This window comes from Durotheca rogersii (assembly GCF_024521655.1).
Source record: "Durotheca rogersii strain YMJ 92031201 chromosome Unknown GGS23scaffold_18, whole genome shotgun sequence".
NCBI lineage: Eukaryota > Fungi > Ascomycota > Sordariomycetes > Xylariales > Xylariaceae > Durotheca > Durotheca rogersii.
Window position 1 is genome coordinate 482956 of NW_026251249.1, and position 26923 is coordinate 509878.

The following is a 26923-nucleotide window of genomic DNA, read 5'->3' on the forward strand; positions in this document are numbered from 1 at the left end:
AGACACCAGCTCGAAGCGCAGCCCGCCGACAACGTCATCGCGCGTCCCTAGTCCGGACGCGAATTCGGCGAGGGAAGTGAATGGAAACCTTAGAGCGCCCTGCCTATTTAGCCTGGCCTTCGCCGAAGTAGGAAAGAGATTTAAAGAGTTAGATACTAATTAATGCATTCGCAGGTCTGATGCAGCTACTTAAATAACCTAAGGTATTAGTTATTATGGTAATCTGTTTCTAAAGGGCTCCTCCGTGCGTCTCTCATAAGACAAGCCGTCTCCCCATGATGACGTCCGTGAACCCGGCTTTGCGCCCAGCGAGCCGATGCCTCCGCGAAGCCGGCACTGCGGGAAAAATACATGTCAGATACCTTATCCACCCATTTTGAGGCCGAGCGGGCCAGGCTCAGGCAGCTCAGGGACGGGCCAAACTGAGATGGCCGCTTCTCCCCGTACCTGGAGTAACAGGCCAAACACCATATGGGGGAAGTGTGGCCCAAGGAGAGAGAACAGCGCCGCCCTCACCCCTCTAATACTACTGTCTAATTCGGCCGTGGATCTCTCCGCAGTCGCGTCCAATCGCCTTTGCAGTCTCCCGTCGATTCCTCCCCGCACCGGATGCGTTTCGGTAGCACCCCAGGTTCGGTCGTGCTCTCATTCTCGTCCGGCCGGCGTTTGGGCAACTTGGCGGACTCGGTCCTGACCGGGTCGAGGGCCATGAGCGTGCCGTATTGGTCGGCGAGGAGTTCTTGCAGCTTGTCCTGCGGCAGATCCTGGAGAGCTTTGGTTGCCATTCCGGCCGCTTGCTCCCAGTCCTGGTGGCGACGTTCCCACCACCCTAGGGTCTTCGTAAGACAAGTTCGGTGGCCTTGGGCCACTTCCTCGACTCGGAAAAACATGAACTGGTGGAAGGAGGGTATCAGATGAAGTCTGTCAAATTGTAAGTCCATCGTGTGTTTCTGGGCCATGGGGTCTTGTAAGAAGTCGTTGATCTCGCGACACTTGTCACAAGGCAAGTCATTGGACCGTCGGCACTTGCTGATGACTTCGGCTGGGCGAGCCCAGTCCCTTGGCTTCGACGGCTCCTCGCCCACGGTCTTGGTGATGTATATTTTCACGAGCGATTGGAAGCAACGCTGCACTTCCACGGAGTCCGTGTTCACCGATGGCATTAATTCAGCCATTAGCGGCGGCAAAATCCCCTGCACTGTCGCCTTCGTGGCTCGGGAAGCCTGCATCTGGAGCTTCCACAGCAATCTAGAAGCGGCGTCCTCGCTGTACGCCGCTGCCCAGTCATAGAACGATCGGATCGGCCCGGCATTGCTGATTCGGGTTTCCCTCTTTCCCTCTTTCTCTCCATCTTGAAAGATCCGGCAACCGTATGGATAATCGAGCTGAAGGCGGTTGTAATACCGTTCAAGGTCGAAGGTCGAGATTGCGGGTTCCAGAAGGATGTGCAGAACAGAGTGAAGAAACATTGAACGGACGTTGCCCAGATTTTGTAATTCGATGAGTACCTTGATCGTCAGTCCGTTCACGATACCGCCATGATGGCCGAAGCCATGAAGAAAGCAGACAGCTGCCTCGTCGAGGACCTCTCTGTGTGTGTACACATGTTATCAGTGGCCGCGGGAGGTGATGTAAACCGGTGGATGGGAGGCAGAGCACGAAGAGAGAAAGAAAAAGAGGGAAGCGAATGCGCTTACCGTTGTTGTGGTGTATGCCGAACTTGGTCCTCCAAAATGATCCCCAGCAGAGCGCTATAGTCTTTGTCCACGACATCCGAGATGTTACGAAGCACCTCGACCAGGCGGTCAGTATACCACTGCTGTGCGTGCTCCGCCTTGGCTTGATCTTCCCGGCCGCGGTTGGCTTCGCAGAACCCACGATGGAACTGCACAATGCTACGGCGACAGATCTCGAGCGTATCTCCTTTCGTCAGAGCTGTGATCAGACTGCGGGCGAGCGAGCGTGTAAAACATTAGCAATGCTGGTCAGCAACCCAGTGGCATGGGGAAAAGTCTTACTCCTTTTCGTCCACTGAGGGTTCCTGGAAATCCATGGTTACGCCGAGTGCGAAACAGGAGGCGCCGGCCCAGGCCCCGTGGGTTTGTACCACGGCTTTGTGAAAGAGAGGCGCATCGCCGAAAATAGCCGCCGTGACTGCAACATGACCGCGACGAAAGTCTTGTTCGGACGTTCTGCGCTTGTCGGGCTTTTTGTTCAAAACGTTGTCGCAGAGCTGAAGAATCAGCTTTCGCATTGACGTGTCGGTGTCGTGGCCTTTGCTGTGGGCGTCTGCGCCGATGGTGTCCCGCAGTCGGACCATCACAGCATTCAAGTCCTCGTGAGAATACGTATCGCCAATCAAGGGGACCAATGCAAACTCCTTCGGGACGATAATCATTACCTAGGGATCAGGGATTGATCATTCAATAACCATGGTTAACGTTGCTATGCTTATTAGCACGCTGGATCGACATAAGGTACATACCCTATCCAAGTAGGTTTCCTCGATTTCGGCATGTTCGTTGCCCACATACTCTCCACCCCTGTGACGGTCCGGGTCTCTATTAGGATAGTCCATACTGCCCAAGAGGTATCCCTCGGAGAGTGTGAGATTAAGACGGGATAGCATAACGCCTGTAATAAGGGGATATACTTAGAATAGGTTCAATTTTAACTAATAATTCTATAGGGGGTCTCTTAAGTCCTTATTCTTTTCTAAGTCCGTCGTTTCCTTCTCGTCTTTAATATATCTTATAGGTACCTTTATACCTTAATACCTTTATACCTTCTACCGAAGCTATCCGAAGCTTATTTAGAACTTTCCTTAATAAGTCGCCGAGGTAATAGCCTTAATGCCTAATATTATCCTCCTAACCCTTATAACCTACCCGATCTTATCCTCCTAACCCTTATAACCTAATTATTAGCGTAAGGTTCCATTCCCGTATAATACTATCTCTCTTTATCGAAGAAGCTCGTCTTTAAGCGTTAATTAAGTACCTAGGCTCGTTAGTTAGCGGGCTTATTAGGGTTTTATTAATGGAATAACTTAATAACTCCTTTTATCCCTTCGGTAGTAAAGTATTCCTACGGCTCCTAGGTTTAGTAGCGCTTAGCCGGCTATTCTTATTACTTTATTAAATATCTAATAACTTTTCCGGTTCTAGCGGAATTTAATACCTTATTTACCTCGTAGTCTTCTGCCTTAATCGGGGCTACTTCCCGTAAGACCTAGTTAAGGTTAGGTAATTCTTAATTACTAGCGCGATAGGGTTCGATAAGGAATACGTAAAAGGTACTATAAATACGTTAGCCTTTCGGGAGTATTAGAATTACGGCGGTAGGGAAGACGATCTTCTAGATCTTAAAGGAACCGAGTATCTTTTTATCTATCTTTTTTATAAGGCGCTTGGTTTTAATGTTACGGGCGTTTAGCATAATAAGTTATCCGACTTTTAAAAGGGGTTCCTCTTTCCGGTATTTATCGGCCTATCCTTTTATCCGCTACCGTACTTTTTCTAAATACTACTTAGCTTCGTTATATACCCTAGTTATTTAATAAGTATAAAGGTTACTTCCTAGATTCTTAGGAGTACCTAAAGAGAGGTTATATATTACTAAATACTACCTATAGTTAACGTAAAAGGATAATATACCGGTAGCTATTAAAGCGGTATTATTATAAGTAAATTCGGTAGTAGGTAGTAAGCTTTCTTAGTCGCTTATTTCGTAGTTTACGAAGACGCGTAGGTATACTTTTAAGATTTAATTAAGTTTCTTCGTTTATTTATTTATTTAGGAATAAAAGGCGGTACTTATTCTAGGCTTAACGCCGAAAAGCTTTAAGACGTCCTTCTATATATAGGAGGTAAATCGTAAGTCTCGGTCGGAAATAATATTTAAGAAGATCCCATATAGCCGCTAATAGTTACGAATAAAGATAGGTATTAAGTCTTCGGCTTTTTTACCGTCCTTTTTTAGCGGAATAAAGTACGCTATCTTAATAAAGGAATCTACGATAACCTAGATAGAATTATAATCGTTAAACATTAGCAGGTCCGTAATAAAGTCCATCGCGATCGTTTATCATAGTCGGTAATATAGTTCCATAAGCTATAGTAATCCGAACGGGATATATCGGGGTACCTTATTTTACTAGTACTCGCGATATCCCCTAACGAATTCCCTAATTATTACTTCTAGGTTAGGTTACTAAAAGTTTCGAGTAATAAGTTCCATGGTTTTATTTATACCTATATATCCCGCTACTTTAATATCGTATTCCGATTTAATTACTTCCTATTATAGGTCCTTAGGTATCTAGAAACGGTTTCGCCGGTAAAGAAAGCCCTCTTGGAGCTTTATTTCTTTACCGAGTAGTTTAACTAGCTAGGCTTAGTACTCCGGGTCCTATATAGCTACCGTTTTAACCTATTTAATAAACTCTAGGGTCTAGATAAGCGCTAGGATATTACTTAGCCGTACGCTAAAGAATATTACCGTAGGTAAGCCTAAATTTTTTAAAAAATGCTTTTCCTATAGGACCGTCGCTATCGGCTAGTCCTTAGCTCCCCCTTTTTTAAGGCGATATTATAGTAGTCTAGATAAAATATCGGCCTTCTTATTTTATTTCCCTAGGCGGTAGTATATTATAAAATAATACGAGGAAAGCTATTAGGCCTAATAGGCTTAGCGTCGATTTAATACTTTTACCGCAATAAAGTACGTTAGGTTCTAGTAGTTTAAGTATACTTTTATTTAATGCTAAGCCCCTTCGAAATAATGTCGCTACTTCTCGAAGGCGTCGACGATTATTAGTAATTCCTTATTATATATTTTATAATTTATTTCCGTTAGGGTAAGTCGTCTTAAGAAAAAGGCTACTAATCTTAGTTTTTCTTTATTATCTTTCTATAAAAGTACCGCGGAAATAACGAAATCTAATGCGTCGGCTTCGACGATCGGGACTCGGTTAGGGTCGAAATATATAAGTACCGGAGCTTTCGTAAAGGTTTCTTTTAATTCCTAGAAGGCATTTTCTATTTCGATTTCTTATTTTCATAGTTTACGGTCTCCTTTATTAGCGCTAATAATTAGCCTAGCTATGCTTAAAAAGTTACGTATAAATTTACGGTAAAAGTTAGCGAACCCGATAAAGCTTTAGAAGTCTTTAAGTATAGCTAAGATACGCTAGTTAAGGATAGCTTTTACTTTATCTTTAGATATAATAATACCCTTAGGGCTTATATTATATCCTAAGAATTTAACTTCTTACGTTCGCTAGGTATATTTCTTTAGTACTACCGCTAGATAGTTTTCTATAAGCCGTTTTAGGACTTCTTTAACTAGTTTATTATGTTCTTCTAGCGTATCGGCGTAAACTAAGACGTTATCGAAATAAGCGATAACTCCTACGTCTAGAAGGTCGCGGAAGATATAGTTTATTATGGCTTAGAAGGTAGCGGGGGCGTTAATTAATTCCATAGATATAACCGTATATTCGTATAGCCTATAGCGCGTTTTAAAGGCGGTTTTTTATTCGTCGCCTTCCTTAATTCGTACTATATAAAAGCTAGATTTTAAGTTAATCTTAGTAAACTATCGCGCCGTTTAAAATAGGTTCTATAGTTCGTTAATTAGCGGAATCGGATACCGGACGGGTATTATAATTTTATTTAACCCCCGGTAATTAGCTACCGGTCTTAGGACGTCCGGGTCCTTCTTATCTATAAATATTATAAATACGCCGTAAGGGGCCTTAGATTTCCGGATTTTTCCTATTACTATTATTTCGTCGAACCAAGGTTTTAAAGCGTCTAGCTATCGTCCGCTTATAGCGTATAGGGATCCCTACGGGGGAGTAGTTCCTAGATAAAGTTTAATAACGTAATCCTATAGTTACCGATTAGGGAACCGTTATCCCGCTTCCTTAGTTATAATAGGAACGAAGTCGCGGAATTATTCGGGTACTTATAATAAAACGTCCTTTTCTCGTATAGTTCTTATACGGATCGGCCGGGGGCGGTAGTTCCGGTACTAAAGTAAGTCGAAATATAATCGTCCCTCCGTAAATAAACCCTAGGAAGGGTATTCCTTTATCTACTATTAAGGTAGGATAGTATCGACCTTTTCGTTTAATTTACTAACCTCCTAAGCGACGGGGTAGATATATTCGTAACTACGGAGCTTTATTTCGTTCGTATATTAAAGCCCTCCTAACGTAATCTTAAAGCCGTCGAATCTTATTAAGGTTCTTAGCCTTAAGCGTTAGTTAATAAAAAGGCGTAACTACTCGACCTTAGTAGCGTTAATTAAGGATACCTCGCTACCGGTATCTAATAAAACTCGTAAGGGATATTTTTTTCCCTGGTATTTTATCTATATTATATAGATAAGCCGTTTACCCGACCGGGGTTTACTTTAGTTACGCTAAAGGACTCGTAATTTCTTCGCTATTAGTACTACTTTTATTACTTCTAGCGTTCCGGGCCGTTTTATAGTCGTAATTTTTACGTTATCTTTATTACCCCTTTCTCCCGTTAACGCTTACGGGAAGGCATTTAAAAATCCCGTTTTTTATTTAAATCGGATAGCTTTATAATACGGGAAAGAATTTCCTCCTAGCGTATAGTAGTATCGATCCTAGCCCTTTTATTAGGTAGTAGTTCGGGTTCCTTCCTTCTTTTTTTTCCCGAGGAGACCTTCTTAGGTAATACGGGTAAGTTCCGTCCTTCTAAGTCCTTTTTCGCGAAGTAGGCTAGGGTTTAGTAATTATTTCTTCCATACCTCTAGCAGGCTTTCTTATCCTTCTTTCGTTAGTCGATAGCGGCTTAATTAATTCTAGTTAAAGCCTCCTTATTATTTATCTATCGTAAATCCTTAGCCGGTACGGGTTTCTTACTATCCTTATTTTTACGTTTGGTTACCGGTTAGCCTAAGCGGGAGCGAGTTTCCTTTACGGGTTACCGGTATTACTAGTATTACTAGTCCGCTTTCGTATACTCCTTCTACGAAGCGGACCCTCCTTTTCCCGAAATCCCTAGATTAGCCATTATGTTTTTATAGATTTAGCCGGCTTCTTTAATTATTTTAAGGAAAGCTTCGTCGCTTTTAGGGATATTACTTAGTCGTAAATAAACTAGCTTAATTATTTCGTCGGGTAAGGTACGGGCGATATAATTTTAAAAGGTAGTTCCGGATTATTAGACGATATCGTTAAGGTTCATAAGCTCGGTAAGGTACTAGGAGATATCTCCTTAATACTTAAGTTCTTATATCTTTTTAAAGTTACGATATCGTTCGGCGGGGTCCTTAAATCGTTTTTAAAGGACTTAGGAATATCCTACCTAAGTATCGACGACTATTAACCTCTCTACCTAGGCTAATCGTTATTAATATTAAAGCTAGGCCTTTTCGGTAAGTATCGACCTTACTTAATTAATCTTCTAAATATCCCGGGAAAAACTTTCCTCGTAAGTTTCGAGGTAGGATTTAACTTTAATCTACTATAATCGAAACTTAATTAAGTCTTTACCGTTATAAGCCGTAGGCTTAATAAGGTATACCGGGTTAATTATTACCGTAATACTTCGTCGATTATTTATAACTCTAGTCTAGGCCCGAATTATACGTTCTTCGGCCGGGTCGAGAGGTTCCTAAGGTTCTTTAAAGGCGCCGGGTAAGCGTCGTAGCCTTTACGGATCCCTAGATTCTAAGCCTTCCGAGTTATCGGAATCCCTTAGGTTTCCTAAGGCATTCCGTAGAATCCTTAGTAATTACGGTAATCCTCGCCCGGCTCTTCTGGATATAAAAGCGCCTATAGTAATATCTTAAAAGCGGGCCCGCGCGCGTATAGCGATACGTTTAGCCGCGGTATCCTATAGTACGCCGTCGGAAATAATCTCCTTTATTTTAGCCTCGCTATTAATATATCTCCCGGTAAATACTATCGTAATACGGACGGCTAGCGCGGGAATAAGTATCCTTATCCTTTAACTAACTCCGACGATAATAGATTTAATATTCGTTAACTTATTACTTAATCGTCGTTATTAATATTTCTTAATTAAATTAACCGCGTAAGCCTTAAAATCGTTCTTAATTAGCTAGGTTTTTTCCTCTATAGCCCCGGGAATAAGGTATTCCTTACTAAGGATCTCGTTAATCTATTTATCCTTCTACGTAGCTTAGGAACTAACGTCCGTTATTAACTTATTATATTCTTCGCGAAGCTAGATTAAGGCTCGTTAGTTTTAAAATACGGCGTCTCGGAATTAATCTATAACGGCCGTTCGTATTTTATCTTATCGGATAAACTTAGCTACGGTTTCCTATACGTTTTAAGCGAAGTAAATACTTTACTTTACGACTTACTTCTAAAACTTATGGATTTATATTTTCGTAGTTCGAATACCGGTAGCTTATATAACCGTAGCGGTCTAGTAAAGTTATCGTAATTATTCGTATTATTTCTTTAGAATCGTATTCTACCGATATCTTACGTCGACTTAGTTAGCTAATATTACTAAGCTTTAATAAGCTTATTTCATTTACTTATATAAATCTACGATCTATTACGGAAGGTTTCGTATAATTACTCCTAAGTTCGCGATTTCCGGAGCGTTAATTATAACTACCTCGTATTCTTAAGGTTAATATACTACGAGGGATTTATCGGTCGGTTCGGGGGTTAGTTCCGGCTAGGGCGCCGGGGTAGCTCGTTCGGCGTCCTTTACCTTTAATTCCGTTATTATAGCCTTTAGTTTATTAATCGTAGCTACTATTTAGGCTACCTCTGCCATAGAAATCGACGCTAGCCCCGAGGCAACCGATCGCGGGAGTAGGAATATCTACGGCTCTAGTTCCTTAGTAAAAGGTCGAGGTTAATCTAATGATAATAGTACCGGGGTAGCGGCTTCGGCGTACGATACCGGCTTAGGCGTAGGTTTTCCTTATTATTAGCTTATAATGGAATTATAAGGGTAAAAGTAATATAGAATTATCTATAATAAGGAAATATACTTAGAATAGGTTTAATTTTAACTAATAATTCTATAGGAGGTCTTTTAGGTCCTTATTCTTCTCTAAGTCCGTCGTTCCCTTCTCGTCTTTAATATATCTTATAGGTACCTTTATACCTTAGTACCTTTATACCTTCTACCGAAGCTATCCGAAGCTTATCTAGGACTTTCCTTAGTAGGTCGCCGAGGTAACAGCCTTAATGCCCGATATTATCCTCCTAACCCTTATAACCTGCCCGATCTTATCCTCCTAACCCTTATGACCTGATTATTAGCGCAGGGTTCCATCCCCGTATAACAACGCCCTCCAGGTTGCTGACGTTGCATAGAGACCTTTCGTATCGGCAATCGAGGTCTCCGTCCTCGTCGTTCCCCCAATACTTGGTCACTTCGACGTGTGCAAGAAAGAGGTAGAATCTGCCATGCCTAGCACAGCTAGCGGCGACGTGGCGGGCGCGTTGGTAATCGTGACCTTTCAAGTGAGTTAGACCTAAATATTTCGCTGTGTATTGATGGTCGAGAGGATAGGCAAGAAAGCCCGGCATAGGCTCTTGATCGTGCCACTGGGACAGGACTTGCACGAGCCTTTCGGTCTGGGATTCCAAGGCCGAGGCCGACGGGCAAGAGCTCCCGGGTTCGTCATGGATGAGGTTGTACGTCAGGACCCATCGGTGTCCTGTCTGAACTGTCTCAATCTTTACATCGATGAGCCTCCAGATCAGCCAGATCGAGTATGTATGACTCCGAGGGGGTCAGAGTGTAACTCACCTTGTGAGTGACGTCGGCGTACCAAGCAAGATAGAAGCAATCGAATGCCGAAGACTCCTCGGTGGACAGCCGGAGGGACTCGTTCCCGTGTTGCAAGCACACGGCGCCGCCTGTGTGTAGCGAAGGGAGGCAGATGACAAGCGTCCCGAACATGCCCGCAACCTTCTCGGTACTATTATCCCGGACCATCAGCAGCTATCCGCAACGGTACCGGGGACGGTTCTCACTAGCACTCACTCTTTGTGGGCTCTGAACATGGATCCTGGTTCGTATAGAAGGTTCTTGTAGAGCTCGGCACGAATTTTGAACCGGCCGTCGGCAGCACGCGGGACCCCGAGCTCGTGAGCGACACGCTCGACAAGCTTGTTGACGAAGCCAGACCATGCTGGGTTCCGGAAAGAAATTTTGTCCGCGCCAATCTCCCAGGTCTTCCTCACCGTCTCATCTACCAAAGTTTGTCCATCCTTTCCGAAGGGCGCCTTACGACTCTGGTTGGCAAGGGCTCGAGCCCCTTCTTCAGTCAGCGGCAGGCTTATTGGCTCACTCCCATCCACCGAGATGCCGGGATTCGGGAACTCTTGAATCGAGTCCGCAGTTGCAAAAGATCCTGTCGCCTGAACTTCGTAGATGCTGTCGAGAAGGCTTTGTCGGAAGGACTCTGATTCGCTGTTTTCGCTCGACTGGCCGCGGTCTTCGCTCAACTGGTCGCTGTAGTAGCTCATCTTGGAGAGTGTGTTGAGCAGCTATGAGGGATTGCAGAGCGAGGAAGCAAAATATTCAATCTAATATACCTATAACCATGTGTTACCTAAGGACCGGCCACCATTATTATCCCACTAAAAAAGTCAAAGCCTACCTACCCATTTAATATATAAATAGCCCGTTTAAAAGAATTAAAAGAATTGTAAAAGTTATATTAAATTAAGGTATGTTATCTAATTAGTCTATAAAGTATAGTAAAGTCTTAATTACGTACTGTAGTGGTGCGGTGGATCTAGGCCACGTAGCCTTTTGGATGCCTATTTATATGGGTCGCGCACTCATATTTTCATCAGTTAGACTTAGACCTGTAGGCATCACAGCCATCAGCTATTCATTCGTTTCTTGCCATGCCTTTTCTCGCTATCCTCGTTGCCCTCCTCTTCTAGTCTCCTTCCCCAGCTGCCGTTTTCAGCTGGCCGATCAGCCGATTACAGCTGTTTACAGCTATGATCTTGGTTGATCGGCACTGGGCCAGTTGTTGGCAGTTGGGCAGTCCTTTTCGTGCCTCCATTACAGCGTGCCCACGCTGCTCCTGTTCAGTACGATAATTAAATGTATTATAGGAATTAAATATTATTTTAACCTTTACATAGTAAGTTCAAAGTTTCCTTTTAGGTTACAAGTATTATTATTATTCTTTTTCTTTTTAGATTATCGTACGTATTATAAATGCCGATAAAGCGTATTACTTTAACGTTTGCTATCCAGGTGCCCTAACAGCGCGTTTATACTATTCCTTCTTAGTGTTAAGTTGGTACTACATTACCGTATAATACAGCTACATTGAATACCCCTAATAAACTTCTCATATGACCCATCGTTATCAAGATCATCGAACATGGCATTAACGGCTTTGTTTACAGTACGCTCAAACTCTACATCAATTGCGTATGCCTGCTTTCTCTACGACTTTTCTCTCGAAAGACAAAGCGAATAAGACGCTTTACCTTGGTAGCTTGCTGCTTTGGAAGAGCTTGGCTCATTGGTTGCTATCGTGGCAAGTTTGCGGTAGCCTGCAACGATTTCTGGACTTTAACTTGGGCTTTCAACAGTGAGAGTTTTTGACCGTAGGTATTGCCAAGAACGTCATCTAGACTATCATGATTCTAAAGTTCTTCCGATATTCTGTCCAGGTCGCGCCCAATTTCCCTAACGATCCGTCAGGCATGGGTATTCGAGTGAGAATTTGGGAGCACAGTGCAGAGCAGAGTCGGCGAAGGCAAAGGCCAGGGGCAAGTGGGTAGGAATAAGGTAGTAATAGGGTGAGGAGGAATTTAAGCTCGTGATGAGGTGAGCGGAAATTTAACGTCGTCTGTATCGGCTATCCCAATCTCTTTGCATTGTGCAGCCAACGTCTCGCGGGAATACTGTTTACTCGGTGCAAAGGGATTTATCCAAGTTTCTAAGAGCTTACCACCGTCGGCGCTACAGATTATCCTGTTCTCCTTCCGAGCAAGCTCTTTGCAAGCATCCGCGACTTGGTCGACGCACGCTTGCTTGGCCGCCTCGTCCATGGTTAGCCACGCCTTCTCCAGCGTCCCTCCAGGTACCCGGGTCGTGATGAGATAGTACCGCTCGTTGAATTCGCTGTGATATAAGGCGCGCGGGATCGAGGAGGTTATCGCGATACCGTTGGCGGGGTCATGGAGGTAGGTGGTTTACTTAGGGTTCTGCGTTCGCGGACTCTCTTTGGGAAGGACTGCTTCTGCACTTTCAGGAAGGTCTCGCGGATTCACCAGGCCGCGTTGGCATCACTTGCGTCGTGGACTAGTTGTAATATTAGGCAAGTGGGCGAAAGTGGGCGAGTTTGCGGCAATGGTTGTTGGCTTGCTAGCTCCGAAACGGTAGGTATAAAACGCGCCGGAGCCATCGCCCCAAGATGAGTGAGAAATGTTGTTCATCTCTGGTGAATAAATAGATCTTCTTCGCATTTCCGACTAGGTGAAAGTTGTGTCTTCATGACATTCTATGAGGGAAGATAATTAATATATATATTGCCGTCTGCTGGAAATGGCAGAGTATACAGACCAGCCCAACTAAGGTCCCCTGTACCTCACCCCAGAGCAGGTTGCGGCTTACTGAAGATTCTATTGGCTCCTTCCACTCTATTAACTGGTTGGGGTGAAGTTTTTCGATTCCTTAAGCTACTACCGCTAGGTATTACTGCCGACTGCGCTACCACCAACACCACACCACCAACACTACCACCGCCAACACAACCAACACCAATACTACCTACGAATGATATATATTGCAGATAGACTTTATTACAGCATACCGGAACGGGAAGCTAAAGGAACGCATCTTTATAAAGTAATTCCCGATAACTGAAAGAGTATTTCGACGCGTATTTGTCCGAAAGAGCGACCTCGGGCGGAAATCTGTTTCCAAGGCGTGCCCATTCCCCTCTTCTTAGCCATTCGCCTCCGTCTGGGATAAGGCGGCACTCGTCATACCGGCGGGGCCTCACCACGATACCTCCCACTCGTAGGCTACTAGCACTCTGGCTGTCCTGGATGCGCTGGACGCGTCTGATAGGTAGGAACTGCGGACTCAGGTGCAACTCGGATGGATCTCACCGTCGTACAAGAGAGATGGACTTGGGACAGATGTCTGGGTAGCAGAGGGGCCTGGAAGGCTTTGCAGACGAAAACGCCCACGGGCCTCCAGAAATCCATACCTACTAATACCTACTGTGTTCATGTACGTACACGCGTCCAGCTCGGAACCCGAGATGCCCAATTGCCAATTGCCTAGGTAGCCTGGTAGAAGCTCTCAGGGACACCCCCGAGACCAGGACGTCGAGTCACAATCCCCCCCGTCCGTGAGGCTTGTGCGGTTATGGACGGGTGCGTGCACGCATGCACACAACAGCCACGATGGTTGAGCAAATCGGCAATTCCAGACCTGGGATAGAGCCGGCCGGGAATGGGCTTAGGGCCTAGCTCGTCGGTGGTAGGTCGAAGAATAAGAAGAAGAGAGGCGACAGACTCACCCGCTGCATGTTACATCTTCTCTTATTTGATAGTTGGCAATGCAAATAGACGACGTGCCGGACAAGACTCACACGTACCTGGTGCGACCGGAAGCTTTGAGGCTGGAAGTGATTTGGGGGGAACGGGGGATTTCGAGAACGGATGAGGCGAATGAAGCATGGGTGCTACTTACAGGAGGTAGACATTCAATGGATGGATACCTTAGGCACCCAACCTACCTTAGCAGATAAATAGCAAAGCAAAGCGACTCGTCTCGGCTACTAGCCTCCCCATAGGAACTACCTGTACCTATCTCAATGCAAATAAGTACCTACCTAAGTCACTCCTAGGGCCACCAAATTTGCGTGGAGTAGAGATATGGGTACTTAATCTATTGACATATATCCGTCCATTTGTATGGGCCTAGACGTGGCACGCGAATTCGTGCTAGTATATGCCCGATTACGAGGGCTATGGTGAATGAATCTGTGTACATCCTGCCTACCCCCCTGCTTAGGACGTACAGGGAGGTATGTAGGTGGGGTGTAGGTACCTATATTTCAGACGGATATGGATACACCTGCATACATCAGGTACATACCCTCCTCTCCTACAGCATGTGGGTAGAGCCGGGGGGGGGGAGAGGTGGACCGTCATCAGCTCTCCTCTGGCGGCGGCAGGTGATGTAATAACGCCAGAGAACCTGCTTGCCCCGCCATATTCACGTTGCCGCTTCTCACATGGTATCTCGACTCTCTCTCCTCTCGCTCTCTCTTCCCCCCCTCTGCCTATATACCTACCCACCACTTCTCCCCCCTTCCTCTTCCCGCACCTTTTCTCCCTCGCCAAATCCGCGAACATACCCTACCTCTTCTCGCGCCCATCCGCACCGGAATATACCTACGCCAGCATCCACCGGCATACACCTACGAGGTCGATCTGTCTCTGAAGAAGAGAAGAGGGTCAACTCCGGTAGCACTGGCATATAGACATATACCGCTGTACGTATATGCCGCAACCGAGACTAAGCCTATCCTGTTGGTCACTCCCCTCCGTCAGTTGGTTCCCGACGTTTTTGCACCCCAGTCACACGCAGGCGGCGTGTGAGAAGATCCCAACGACAGCCTAGGAAAAGAACAGGAAGAGAACAGGGAGACCGCACAGTCTGTGCGTTGCCCGTCGCAAGCCCGCGAAAACCCACCCCGGCTCCCCTTCATCAGAAAGAGAGGGCCTAATCAACCGCTCGTTTGTGGGCAACCCCGACCTTTTCTCGTCAACGCCCTCGCCTTCGGTCGCCGTAGCTCGCAATCTTCCCGCAGCACCGCTCCTCATCGTTCTACACTGCTGCTTCGCCCGCAGAGATAGAGAACATTCTGCGCCACCCGCATCCCCATATCGCACATCCGATCCATCCTAGCCAACTTCCGCCTCCGCACGGTATTTACATTTCCCAATCTCCGCCTTTTTCGCTCCATTTCACCACGACCAGCATGGCGTACAAAACCGTCGACGACGATCTAGCCTATGGCGAGTCATATCGTGGTGGGAGGTGGGATAGACATCCCCTTGTCGCCGAAGTTGACCGCATCGACGAGCGTGACCGTGTCTACAACCGTGGGCCGGGTGACAGACTACGGGAAACCTCGGTTGGCGAGAGACGTGAACGGCGATCGCCGCCTCCCAGGGATGGCGATCTACCCATCCGCGGGAAGCGATACTATGAGGAACCCCTCCACATTCGACACTCCCCGCCTCCGGAAGTTGGGCGACGGCTCTACGTGGATCCGGACCTAGAACGGAGACGCGATGAACGCCGAGACTCCCCTCCGCGACGCCCGGGAACGCTGCTTAGACGCCAGTCGTCTCTGGATACCTTTGACCGACGTCCCCCGCCGCGGTTTGTCAATAGGGACGAGCCCGACCCTCCGGCCCGCTACCGCGACTATCGGCCCGAGCCGTACGACCCCATCCCGCTCCCCAGATCCCGAGCGCTGCCTCCACCCAGGATGTACGCAGAACGCGATTATGACGAAATCAAAATCTCCGACCCTGGCCGGTACGGCGACGAGGAATTCCACAACTATCCCGGGCGCGTCCTGGAGAGGGAGATCGTCCGATCGAGGAGGCGGCGCGATAGCAGCGGATCGAAGAGTAAACCAAAGGACGGTAGCGTCCGAAGCAGGAGCACTTCGCGCGCTTCCTCGTCCGACAGCTCGAGCAGCAGCGGAGGCACCGCTATCACCACCAGGAGCGTGTACCCGAAGAAGGGGAAGACGAGGATCCCGGCGCGACTCGTTTCCAAGCGCGCTCTTATCGACCTGTGCTATCCATACACCGAAGAGGTATGCCTCCCCGCCTCCCCTCGGATGCGCATTCCGTAGCCGCTACTAATCGTATTGTGTCTAGGGAAACACCATCGTGGTGCAGTTGGCGCTCGGGCAACAAAACATAGACGACCTACTCAAGCACAGTGAGGAATATAAGAGAGCAGAGCAGGAAGTAACCGCCGCCCGCTCGTCCGCCGGTGGCACTGTCGAAGAAAGACGGCAGGAAGTCTTTGTCATCCCACCTCCGCCCATGCCAGCTCCGCCTCCCCCACCCGTGATCCATACCCAAGCGCCGGTGGTGGCCGCACCTCCGCCGGCTCCCGTCGAGGTATTCAAGGACACCACTATCCGCGAAGCTTCGCCCACTCGCACGGTCCGTAGCCGCCGCAGCCACTCGACTTCGACTACACGAGGGCCGCTCATCATCGAGCCGACGCCGCGCGAGATCAGCGAAGAAGTGCCTATCGGGCCGCTAGCTCTGGTATCCAGCGGCGACAAGCGGCGCAAGGACCGGGAGATCAGCTTGGAAATCGCGCGGCTTCAGGCGGAACGAGACTACCTGTCGACTGAGCTGGAATACCACCACCCACACCGCCACCACCATCACCACAGCAGCAGCCGGCACCGGCGGTCGCACTCGCACTCTCACTCGAGGCACCGGTCACATAGTAGTAGCCGTAGCCGGGTCGGGGAGCGCGAGCTCGTGAGCGCCGAGCGGCTGCCGACGGGCGAGCTCGTGCTGTACGAGGAGCAGGTCGAGCACATCGAGGAACCGCGTCGTGGCGTGCGCATCGAGAAGGACAAGAAAGGTAGGATGTCCATCAGCGTTCCGAAGTATCGGTGAGAGAGGGTGACGGTGAGGTTCGCGCGCCCTTCCCGCACATGCATGCCCGCAAACACATCCTCATCGCCGAGTCTTTCCTAGGCGATATCCCTACCCTCTCGCCCTCCCATCGCCGTCACGGTGATAAAAACAGGGAAGTCCGGCTAACGCGAGGTTTCGTCTCTCGATAGGTCCACCGCCCGGTCTTATGAGGGCTATGCTAGCCACTCTAACCTGAGTCGCGCTCCGGGTTTCGCGTATTTCGGCGCATCCGCGATTGAGCAAGATGGAACGGGGGGGATGGCAAGATACTGGGATCTACCCCGAAATCTTGGCATCAGGCCACTCGCATAGGGGAGGCTTCGGTCGCAAACTGGAGCACCTACAGGACTGCGGGCTATATGAGATAATAGGGTAGGGACCCGACCTACCTTTTTTTTTTTCTCTTTTCATCGCGGTCTGTTCCTGGAGTACTAGGCAAATGTGATGGATAAGACAGCCATAGTATACGACGATACGTCTCCGGTTAGTTGCCGCAATGCTTTTTACCACATCGCCAGATTCGGGTTCTGGGATAAATATATGAGGTCACGATATTCAATGTTGTGGGCGGCATCCATCGGGGGGCGCCGGGATATGACCATGGCTAGAGCAAGATGCGGCAACATACAAATAGGGATCGGGCACATGATGTAATGAGATTTTTTATGAATAACGCCGATGACACGATAACACGTTGACACTTTTCCTGCTCCGTGACACCTCTGTGATATATTCGCCATGTGGACTTGGTTTTCGCCAACAGCGAAATAGACACTTCGCACGTTCTTAACCACGTAGGTATGTATAGGCCGATATCGTTGGTGGTAATAGCAACTTATGTCGAGGGCCTGTTTATTCTAGACCTGCCCTTGGAACAGATCCGTCATCCTCATACACGTTTTCCTCTAACCCGCCCCCGCCGCGGAATCTTCCCACCCGTAACTCGTAGAGCCGGCAGGATCGGGTTCAGCCAAGTTATCCCCTCAGGGCGTGACGTCATACCGCCTCCCCGCACCACCCCGGTGAGCGAAAAGTCTCGGATATCGCATAACACCGGTACATACCTACCATTCAATTATCGTCTGCTATCTTGCACGGGAGACACCTCTTTCACGAAGAGAGAAAATCCCGCCACGACTCCGGGATGCCCTCGCTCCCCGTCAGAAGGTGGCGCTCCGCCGCTCCTCTTGGAGGCGGCACCAGTCGTCGACCTCCTCGACGTACGCCTTGCTCATGAAGGCGAAGGAGCCGCGGGGCACCAGGCCCATGTCGAGCTTGGTCTCGGCGTCGAGGAGCAGCGCCTGGCCGCGGCGGGTGCCGGCGGCCGGCTCGGCGACCGCGCGCAGGAACGGGTTCGCCGTCGCCGCCGCCGCCGCCGGCCCCGCGCCCGCGCTGGCGCACGGCGACTCGGGGAACCGCGGCCCCGACGACGAGTGCGACGACCCGAGGGCCGGCCGCAGCCGCTGCGCGCGCTCCGCCTGCCTCTGCGCCTGCTGGCGCTGCGCCGCGAGCACCGCGGCCCGCTCGCCGGCCACGCCTCGGCCCGTGCACACCATGGTTCGGGGGTGTCGTGGAGGGGGGGGTGTGGGGTTGCCTACCTTTCTCAGCGCCGGGGAGCGCTGGTAATACGAGGGCGGGTGTGCAGCGAAGTAGCCAAAGTGGCCGGGTTACCGATTCTTATAGATCCTAGCAGCGGCCCTAGAGGCTTCCAAGACGTTACCAGGCTCTAGAATCGTTCTTATGCCCCCGCGGCATCAGCAGTACTTATTATACCAGCGGCCGGGTGCCGGACCGCACGAGGCGTCAAAGGGCGCTAACAAGCCATTGTGGTGATGGCTGAGGAAACAAGGACTTTCAACGCTGCGAGAATCGCTTTGTCCTTCGCCTTTGATCGGGGCACGCCGGCTGCTGCGAGGGACGGACCAAAGACTCTTCTTCCTCGCCGTTTCTCTGTCCTGCGGGAAGAGGCTACCCAGCTTGATTTTTCGCGCGCGCGTTGTCTAGGTATGTAATGTGAGTTTACTCTGCCGGATGCGACAACTGACTGGGTATTCGCCGCAGTTCCTGCAGCCGTGGTGGCGACCGACAAAGGACTAGCCTGGATTGACTCCCTAATATCCAGCCAATTGCCCGCTCGACGACGACGTGTGCGATACGAGCTTTAGTTATGAGAAACCTAGTAAAGAGTGCGATGATCCCTTTTCTCCATGTTACAACCCGTCGCGGCAGGAACTCCGCCCCCCAAATATTACCCTTCTACAGCAGTTTCGTTACGCCGGCGGCGTAGAGTCAAGGTAGGTTTATATTAACGGACCGATCTGTTAAGATTATAAAGGGCTAAAGCCCCGTAATGTTGCAACTTCGCAGCAGTTTCGGGCAGTTAATTAACCATTATATTTTCCGTAAGGGAGGGAGAGAGTTTTTTCCGCCCTTAATAATCCCTACCGACACCTGTCGAGATGGTACAAGGTAGGATGGCAAATCTAACGTGTGGAAAAAACTCAAGTCACCGCGCATACATAAAAGTGCGGGATCTATAGGAACAAGCCGCTTCCCACATAATCGGCGCAGAAACTAATACAGACTGAATACAAAAAGGGGCGCGATAGCGGTGTTGGTCGGCAGAACAACAGACGGCAACAATACGTCGAGTAATACGTCAAGCAACCACTACAACACCGGGTCTCTGCCACAGCGGTCCGTAATAATAATAGAGTTTTCCTTATACCATCGCACAGCCTTCCTAGGTGGCTCGGACCATTTCAGCATACGGTAACTAGGTATATGTCTGGGTGACATACGCGATCACGGCCCCTCAAATCCCGGTTGATGCTGCCCCTATTTCACTCACGAATTGGCTTTACGCCGCCTCGGAAACTCACGTCTGCCAGACTGCTCTCGAGGGTGGCCATCTCCGCCTCCAGCTCCTGGGGCGAGCAGTTCTGCTTCGCCAGCTCAAAGTCCACCAAGACGACGTCGTCGTGCCCGTGGCGGACGAGAAAGTTGTGCTTGTTGGTATCCCCGGACTTGATCCCGAGCTCGTGCAGCCGGCGCAACGCCTCCCTGCAGCGGCCGAGATCCCCCGGCCCCGCGGCCCTCGCGCCCTCCACCCACTCGACGGCGAAGCCGACGACGCGCCCGTCTCTGCCCTCTGTCAGATGGCCGAGGAACCTGGGGCCGATGCCTTTACCGTCGATCTGCCGATAAATGGCCGTCTCGGTCTCCATAAAGGGGACCTCCCAGGGCCAGACGGCAAGCTTGACTAACACGGGCGCGCCGTCGCCGCCGAGTTCTGGGTGGGTCGAGACGTGGACTCGCTGCCTCAGCCACTCTTTTTGCGTAAATTCCAGCACGTCTAGCTTTGTAGGATGCCAGAGGCTCTCTACTCCGGAGAGCCGCACCGTCTCCGTCCTGATAAACGCGGTCTGGCCTGTCTGCGGGTCCTTAGCCACGTAGCCTTTGTTCCAATTCCCTGTGGGGAAGGGAGGAAGGAGCTCGCTAAGCAGGATCGGTCCAAAAGTGCGGTCGTCCTCGGCTCCGCAAAATACTCCTGGCGCTGTGGTTACATATTTAACGGTTTGCCTGTCGACCAGGAACCGGTATTCGCTATCACCCGTATCTTCCTCGTCGATGAGACAGGAAAGTAGCTGAACGTTGGAGTTCTTTGGTCCAAGGGCGGCCATAGCGGAGGTGCGAGACTGGAGACAAGTGTAATTTAGAAAAAAATGTGTTTTAGGTGCAAACGACCGTATTCCGACGACTACGCGGGCTTGTAAAGATAGCTACTCGTACAATGAGTCGCGGTGTCCGTTTAAGGGTATGGTGATACTGTCTCTGCATGACACTTTGATTCGTCCTATGCGTGGGGATAATAATAATAGGGTGAGTGACTAGCTTAAAGCGGGCATGGGACCGCACACTTATTAGTAGCCGCCAGGGTTGTAAAAAAAAGTTTTTAAGTTAAGTTTTAACGAAACTAAACTTAACTTAACTTAACTTAACTTAACTTAAAAAAACTTAAAAAACTTAAACTTTTTTTTACAACCCTGGTAGCTGCTTGGTAGCCAATTAATCCGTCATCCCAGCAACTCAACCAGGTTGGCTAACTCGAGGTGCACAATATGACCTGGCCAACACCAACGGCCAACACCAACGGCCAACATGGGCGTGAAACGTTACAAAAAAAGACACAGCCTACCAATGGACGATTCGATTAGGGGGTAACGGAAAGGGCACTTGATGTAGTTCGAGGTAAAAGGGCGTTCCATACGGGCAGAGACGGAGGGGAGAAGGGAATTTTAACGAGATCAACATGCCTACGTAGTAAGAAGCTTAGAGACCATGTCAACTTTGACTGGAGTGCATAAACCTACCGGGTATCCTCGGCATCTCCCTCACTGGCCCGTGCCTTGCAATATGTTCTAAAATGCCTTCTCTCGTATACTTGATCCTGAAATGCCTCGCTGTCTCATCCGTCTCATCCCTACAGCCAAGGCAAAAGCATCCCCAGTCGACTTGTCGGCCAGCATCGAGCAGATACGGCGCGGTGACAATGGCCATGTATCTGCGAGGTTCTCTGGTGGTCCTGTCCAACTTTGGGGGCCCAAGGCTGGCCTGACTATGGACTGCTACTGCCCGACGGTCAAAGATTCGAAGCCGCTTCCGCGCCAGGTTCCCCCCATCGCTGCCCCAGGCGCTACAATACCTCCCGGGCAGGCTTAGGACGTTCGGGAGGTTTGCCGCGTACAGTAGTCGGCGAGCAGTAACGCCACTGCGCTTCTGCGCCTCGTTGGGAGCAAAGAGACTCGATGCTAGGCCAATTGTCAGGGGAAGGTATTCCGGCCGACCGGTAAAGCAAAAGTAGCAAACTCGGCGGCAATCGATGAGGTAAAGGTGGTCTCCAGAGCGGTCGCACGTGGAGCATCGCGTCGTGCTGAGGATTCTGTACAGCGTCTCGCAGTCAAACGCATCTGCCTGGATGCTCAGAATAGCGCGGATGATGTTCGGGCAATGCCTGACGAGAGCGGCGTATTGGGGGAGCGAGTCGACAAGCTGCATCGCGCGGCGGTTGGCGCGGCGGAGGCGGGTCAGCGAAGGAATGTCGAGTTGTAGTAGGACTAGGAGGACAAGTTCTGCTGGGAGATGGTCGAGCTGGCCGGCGGAATAGCGCGCGGGGGTGGACGCGTCGGCGAGTCGCCCATTGTCGAGCGGGCATCGGGTTGCGAGCTGCGCATCGTCCAAGGTGTTGTCGCAGATGTTTTGCTTCGTGTACACGTCGAGATCGGGGGCGGCTTTCTCCATTACGACGCGACCAAGCTTTCCGATAGCTATTGTTTTACTAGCAGAGTGCCCGCTCGCGATGCGATGCGAGCGAGGACTCCAGTAAATGGTGTTTACTAAGTGCATAAGGCTATTTATCACGTAGCTGGAACTACGTACGCGAAAGCGCGCGCGAGGAGCTATCTCACGAGCAACGAGAGGAGGAGCGAAAGGTGAAAAGGTCTTGGTTCTATCTAAGAACGAGCTAAGGAATGGAAGGCAACGGGAGCGAATATATAGGAGCTCCTGTTGCTGAGGTAAGCAACGAAGAGGCGCAACCTCTACGTGACACTATTTAATTGGCTACATTTAACGGGCTCCCAATAGGTGCACGGGCCTGTGCAAATAAAAGTCATCCCATAAGCATTTCGTCCCCTTTTTAGCCGAGAGCCTCTTTTTCAAGTGCATCACGAAAATGAATAAAACGAACAAAATATTCAAAAGTCACAAAAACTACTGCAGATTGCCATACAGATTCTGTTCCTCCGCAATATCCTACTCCACCGATTGCCACACATCCTGGATTCTCTGTAGCCGTGCTCCCACTAACTGTGTATGTGCCTGTGCTGCCTGCACCTCTGCTTGAACCTCTGCCTCGAGGGCCCGCGCGACCCGTACTAACCTACTCGGTGTGTGCGGGGTACGGGCCGATATACGGGCCGTACGTGTACGCCGCCGCCCTGTTGCTTCTTCCGGTGCCTCTACCGGTGCCTCTACGTCTACATCTGCCTGCTCCTGCCACGCCGCCTGGGCCTCGTACTGGGCTACCGTTTTGGCCTGGGCCTAGCCTAGTGCCGGTGCTGTCATATCGGTCATAAGCTTAACCGCTGCTCGAGCTGCCACCTCTGCACGGTTGTGTACAGAGTGTTGTCGATCGGGCCGGTGCTTTAAGGCCCAGGTATGACCTTCGGCTCAGGGTGTCTCACCCTCGGCTCAGGACGGTTCAGGCCAGCTCAGTTATAAAGATGGAAGGGGAGATTCTGGATGTCGGTTTCGGGATCGTGTAGTAGCTGTTTCAAGTCAAACTGACACAAGCGGCAACTCGAATGCGGGATACGGTAGCACTGAAGCTTATCTTCATCATCGTCATTGTCCATCTGTATGTTGATGCATGGAGCTACGGAACTCATGTTTGTGGGGAAAAGATGCCAAGTATCGACAAGGCTTGACGTTGAGATGGAAATCAAGGATTCCTACACCGAAGTCGTCCGCGCCAAGTACAAGACGGACTTTCACGTCATTAATAAGTTCCATGAGACGCCGCGACCATTTTATGCCAGGATTGACGACGCGCTACGGTAGGAGATGGCGTTCGTGTTACGAATGCCTTCGATATGTTCACCCGTGGGCAGGAGGTGCTCTCCGGCGGTCAACGAATTCACGACCCGGCTGAACTCGAGGGACGTATCCGTGCCAAGGGTGTCGACCCGGAAAGTGCTGGCATCAAGGAGCACTTGACGAGTTCTCGACAGGTCGGTGTACCACCACATAGTAGAGGTGGCATTGGTCTCGATCGCGTGGTTGCTTGGTTTCTGGCACTACCAAGCGCTCACCTCGCGGCGTATTACCCTCGCACACCTAAGAGACTGCTGCCATGAGGCATTCGAGAAGAGAATGCCTAGGTGTAAAGTGCTCATCTTGCGTGTACCTAGGTACCTAATTATCCTCCGGATAGGATTAGAGCAAGAATATACGGAAGCTTAGAGAATGGAGCAGACATATGCATATATAAATGCACCCCACGTGCAAGGCCTGCGGCATCATCTACGCAGACCCCTTTTTAGACACACAGCGAGAGAGAGCATCGACATGTTACAAGGCGTAACGATTAATCTCGCATCAGATAAACCACAGCCAATTTCCCGCAGGACTATCGTGCCAGAACGACAAACTAGGCGCCCTCTCGAGAACGCCAGCGCCTAGATCCCAACCCCTTCTCGCACTGCCGCCCCCACCGGACCGCGCAGCCGATCTGACGGCGGCGGAGACGGCATCACCAGTCGTGCTCGGTGAGCTCACCCTGGACCTCGACGTCGGCGATGGGGCACGTCGTCGAGTCGCCGACCTGGGAGGGCTCGACGAGGCAGGCGCCGGGGGAGGTGTCGCGGGCGAGGGCGGTGACGCCGGTGGCGATGTACGTCGGGGCGGGGGCGGCGGCGGAGTCGTCGCAGGCCCAGCGGCTGCGCAGCGACAGGGTCAGGGTGTCCATGTCGAGGCGCACGCTGGTGAGGAGGTCGGCGGCGCCGAAGTTGAGGCAGTCGTGCGCCGCCGTCGGGTCGTGGCCCACGATCGCCCCCGTCTGCCCGTCCAGCCGGTACTCGACGTCGCACGCCGCCGTCACCCCCGTCGGCACGTGCTGCGCGAACAGCTCCACGCGCCCGCCCCCGCCCCCCGGCCAGTCCGACGACGCCGCGTGCGTGATCTTCCAGTTCGGCCGCGTCGTCGACAGCTCCGCGCACCCCGCCCCCGCTTCTTGCCGGATCGTCTTCATCGTCGTCGTCGGCAGGGCCAGGGCCACTGGCGTCGCCGCCGCAGCGACGTAGAGAGCGATGTGTCCTATTTGCAATGGGTGCATGTTGCCTTGTCTTTCTTTCTTTTTTTCGGTTCCTTTCTTTTTTGTTCGCGCGTGTGTTGGTAAAGATCGCGCCCCCGAGGGCGAAGGTGGCGTCTCTCCACGGACTGCGAAGTTGGCGATAGTAGGCGACTGAGAGACGAAGAGGTTGGAGATGCTCGCGGCCCCTCCGGCGGTGCCGTCGACAGCTTCAATTTAATATCAGCACTGGATATGGCATCCTATTTAGCCTTTATCCCCTCCCGGTCCTACGTAAAGTCACTTACCCGCAGGCTGTATGGAAGTGCTATATATTCTGCAACTCCTAGATTCAATAGCTGCCCTTCCCCTCTCCTGTCATCTTATCGTACAGTAGACAGTTCCCGGTGCGTGCGCCGCGCACAACAACTGCCGATTATGTAGATTATGCCTAGGCTCGTCCGGCCTGGGTGGGGGCGCCGCGGCACGTAGTTAAATACAGAACAATCTGTCCTATGGATAACTCTGTACATCTGGACAAATCTAGAGCGCGGCTTTATAGCGTAGGTCGCTGGCGTGCATGGGTCGTAGCTAAATGAGATAACCAGGCGTTCAGCTAGGGTAGGTTGCTGATAGGATAAGCAGGCCTTTTACAGACATAAGATGTGAAGTAGCTGGGTTATGCTTTACATTCTTCGCAGCAGCATGCGTTTAGCGTGGAAGAGTTTGCTTTTGGAAGTGCAATATATCCTGTGAATTGTTATCTGGTTGTATCTAACCAACCTCCGCAAGACACGAATCGGGGGAATGGTGAGGTTGGCGATAGTTCGGAGCTCATACACAGCACTTGTCGTGAACCGTCGACTTAAGCCCATGCTTGAAGATGCTTAAACATCGGAATGTATCGAAGTGTCGGATAATCCCTGAGCCAGGGATACTTTCAAGTTCCCCGGATATTCTCATTATATTTCAATCACGACCGCGGGAAGCCCTTCAAACATTTCGATACTATCCCCTATAGGATTCTTAAGAGTTATGGCCGTTCGCTAAAGAGGCGGCGACCTTGCGATACGGAAAAGACCGAGACGACGAAATCGCGGCGGCGAAGTCCCCGTACGGAGGGTTTTCGCCGTCCACCGCGCGAAGGACGAGCCCCATTGGCACATGTTCGGAGCTGCTAGAAAGAGTGATTTCAAATAACGAGACGCTGAACGGCTGGGTAGGCTGCGTGTTGGTTTCCTCGACTTCGATGGTATCTGGACAATATTTAGCCGTGTTTATCTTTGCCAATTATTCTTGACTTTGGCCCGGGTTGTCTCCCACCGGGAGCGGCTCAAGCGTTTTCCCGTTCACGTCTTCACGTAGGCAGTATGGCTCACCTTGTTCTGCGACACCGCCCGCACTAACAGCATTAGGCGACGACAGTCAATAGCTTTGATTGAAGCAACCGTGTAACCAACCCAATCAAATAGCCATCATATCGCACATGACCATCGCCCTTGGAATACATGCAGCAACCCATCACACGCACTGCGGCGGCCAGCGCGTAGGTCTGAGCGCCATGCACTCGAGGCCCGTCGCGACGGCGACGCGCCGATACTCTTCCTCGTGCTACGCGCGGAACTCAAGCGCCGCGATCACCGCTCGCAGTTTCGCGCGGTCGCTCGTCGCGCTGCCTCGCTTGTTGCCAGGTCCGTACTGCTCGAGTGGAAAACCGGCGGCGCCGGCGTCATCGCTGAAGAATTCGCCCCGTTCAACGAGAATGCGGCGGGGGGGGTGCCCGTCGCCCTCGCTGCCCTTACCCCTAGCCAGCCTTTTCTATGTAAAGCTGTAGTCGTTGTTGTGTGAGGGTGTAGATTGGTCGTTGTTGTCGTTGTGGACGTAGTAGTCGTCGACGATGATTAGCATCTCGCGGCTGTCGTAGCGGCGGGTAGCGTCTGCGGCGGAAAGTGGCGCTCAGGCGTCTTGTCGCGGTCGCGCGGCATGAAGAGGGCGGCCGGGTGGACGACGGCGCGGCGATTCAGGTGTCGACGGTAACGGGGCGTGTCGTGCGACGACTTCGGCCAGGAGAGAGACACGGCTGCTTGTTAATAGAGCGGTCGATAGCTTTCTGAGCCGGCACTCGGGGTTGGGGTGACGCCCTATCGCGATGAGGTGTAGCGAGAGGCTTCTAACTTGTGCCAGGGAAACATTTGCCACGGTGTACCTACAATATGAGCGCAGGTGAGCTTCGTTTGGATTACTTAAACTACCTGTGCTGCCGCCACAACCGCCACTACTGCCGACACTAAGTACTTAAGCTACACTACCACTACCACCACTAATTATGCTGCAACAATACTGCCATGAACCCGCCG

General features: G+C 50.5%; 8 protein-coding genes across 8 annotated transcripts; 2 read left to right on the plus strand and 6 right to left on the minus strand.

The window, feature by feature from the left end:
• Positions 1-164: 164 nt before the first annotated feature.
• Positions 165-2690, minus strand: GGS23DRAFT_576734 (uncharacterized protein). Its single transcript, XM_051516871.1, has 4 exons — positions 2486-2690; positions 2019-2401; positions 1698-1946; positions 165-1590 (listed from the first exon to the last, which is right to left on the minus strand). The coding sequence occupies exons 1-4, from the start codon at positions 2627-2629 to the stop codon at positions 534-536; spliced, it is 1833 nt and encodes a 610-aa protein (XP_051370127.1). The 5' UTR covers positions 2630-2690; the 3' UTR covers positions 165-533.
• A 6469-nt stretch (positions 2691-9159) lies between these two features.
• On the minus strand, positions 9160-10624 carry GGS23DRAFT_576737 (uncharacterized protein). Its single transcript, XM_051516872.1, has 3 exons — positions 10026-10624; positions 9789-9960; positions 9160-9715 (listed from the first exon to the last, which is right to left on the minus strand). The coding sequence occupies exons 1-3, from the start codon at positions 10508-10510 to the stop codon at positions 9278-9280; spliced, it is 1095 nt and encodes a 364-aa protein (XP_051370128.1). The 5' UTR covers positions 10511-10624; the 3' UTR covers positions 9160-9277.
• Positions 10625-15015: 4391 nt separating this feature from the next.
• GGS23DRAFT_598572 (uncharacterized protein) lies at positions 15016-16696 on the plus strand (the record flags this gene model as incomplete). The annotated part of the gene is made up of 2 exons (XM_051518801.1): positions 15016-15867; positions 15932-16696. 2 exons carry the CDS (start codon positions 15016-15018, stop codon positions 16694-16696), a joined length of 1617 nt encoding a protein of 538 aa, XP_051370129.1.
• Positions 16697-17877: 1181 nt separating this feature from the next.
• On the minus strand, positions 17878-18273 carry GGS23DRAFT_598573 (uncharacterized protein; the record flags this gene model as incomplete). Its single annotated transcript, XM_051518802.1, has 1 exon — positions 17878-18273. One exon carries the CDS (start codon positions 18271-18273, stop codon positions 17878-17880), a length of 396 nt encoding a protein of 131 aa, XP_051370130.1.
• A 1004-nt stretch (positions 18274-19277) lies between these two features.
• On the minus strand, positions 19278-20747 carry GGS23DRAFT_150359 (uncharacterized protein). Its single transcript, XM_051511357.1, has one exon. The coding sequence runs from the start codon at positions 20398-20400 to the stop codon at positions 19561-19563; it is 840 nt and encodes a 279-aa protein (XP_051370131.1). The 5' UTR covers positions 20401-20747; the 3' UTR covers positions 19278-19560.
• A 2-nt stretch (positions 20748-20749) lies between these two features.
• GGS23DRAFT_576753 (uncharacterized protein) lies at positions 20750-22224 on the minus strand. Its single transcript, XM_051516873.1, has one exon. The coding sequence runs from the start codon at positions 22121-22123 to the stop codon at positions 21062-21064; it is 1062 nt and encodes a 353-aa protein (XP_051370132.1). The 5' UTR covers positions 22124-22224; the 3' UTR covers positions 20750-21061.
• An 858-nt stretch (positions 22225-23082) lies between these two features.
• GGS23DRAFT_598575 (uncharacterized protein) lies at positions 23083-23338 on the plus strand (the record flags this gene model as incomplete). The annotated part of the gene is made up of 2 exons (XM_051518803.1): positions 23083-23135; positions 23200-23338. 2 exons carry the CDS (start codon positions 23083-23085, stop codon positions 23336-23338), a joined length of 192 nt encoding a protein of 63 aa, XP_051370133.1.
• A 314-nt stretch (positions 23339-23652) lies between these two features.
• Positions 23653-24931, minus strand: GGS23DRAFT_611965 (uncharacterized protein). Its single transcript, XM_051520452.1, has one exon. It carries the CDS (start codon positions 24609-24611, stop codon positions 24030-24032), a length of 582 nt encoding a protein of 193 aa, XP_051370134.1. The 5' UTR covers positions 24612-24931; the 3' UTR covers positions 23653-24029.
• Between the last annotated feature and the right edge of the window lie 1992 nt (positions 24932-26923).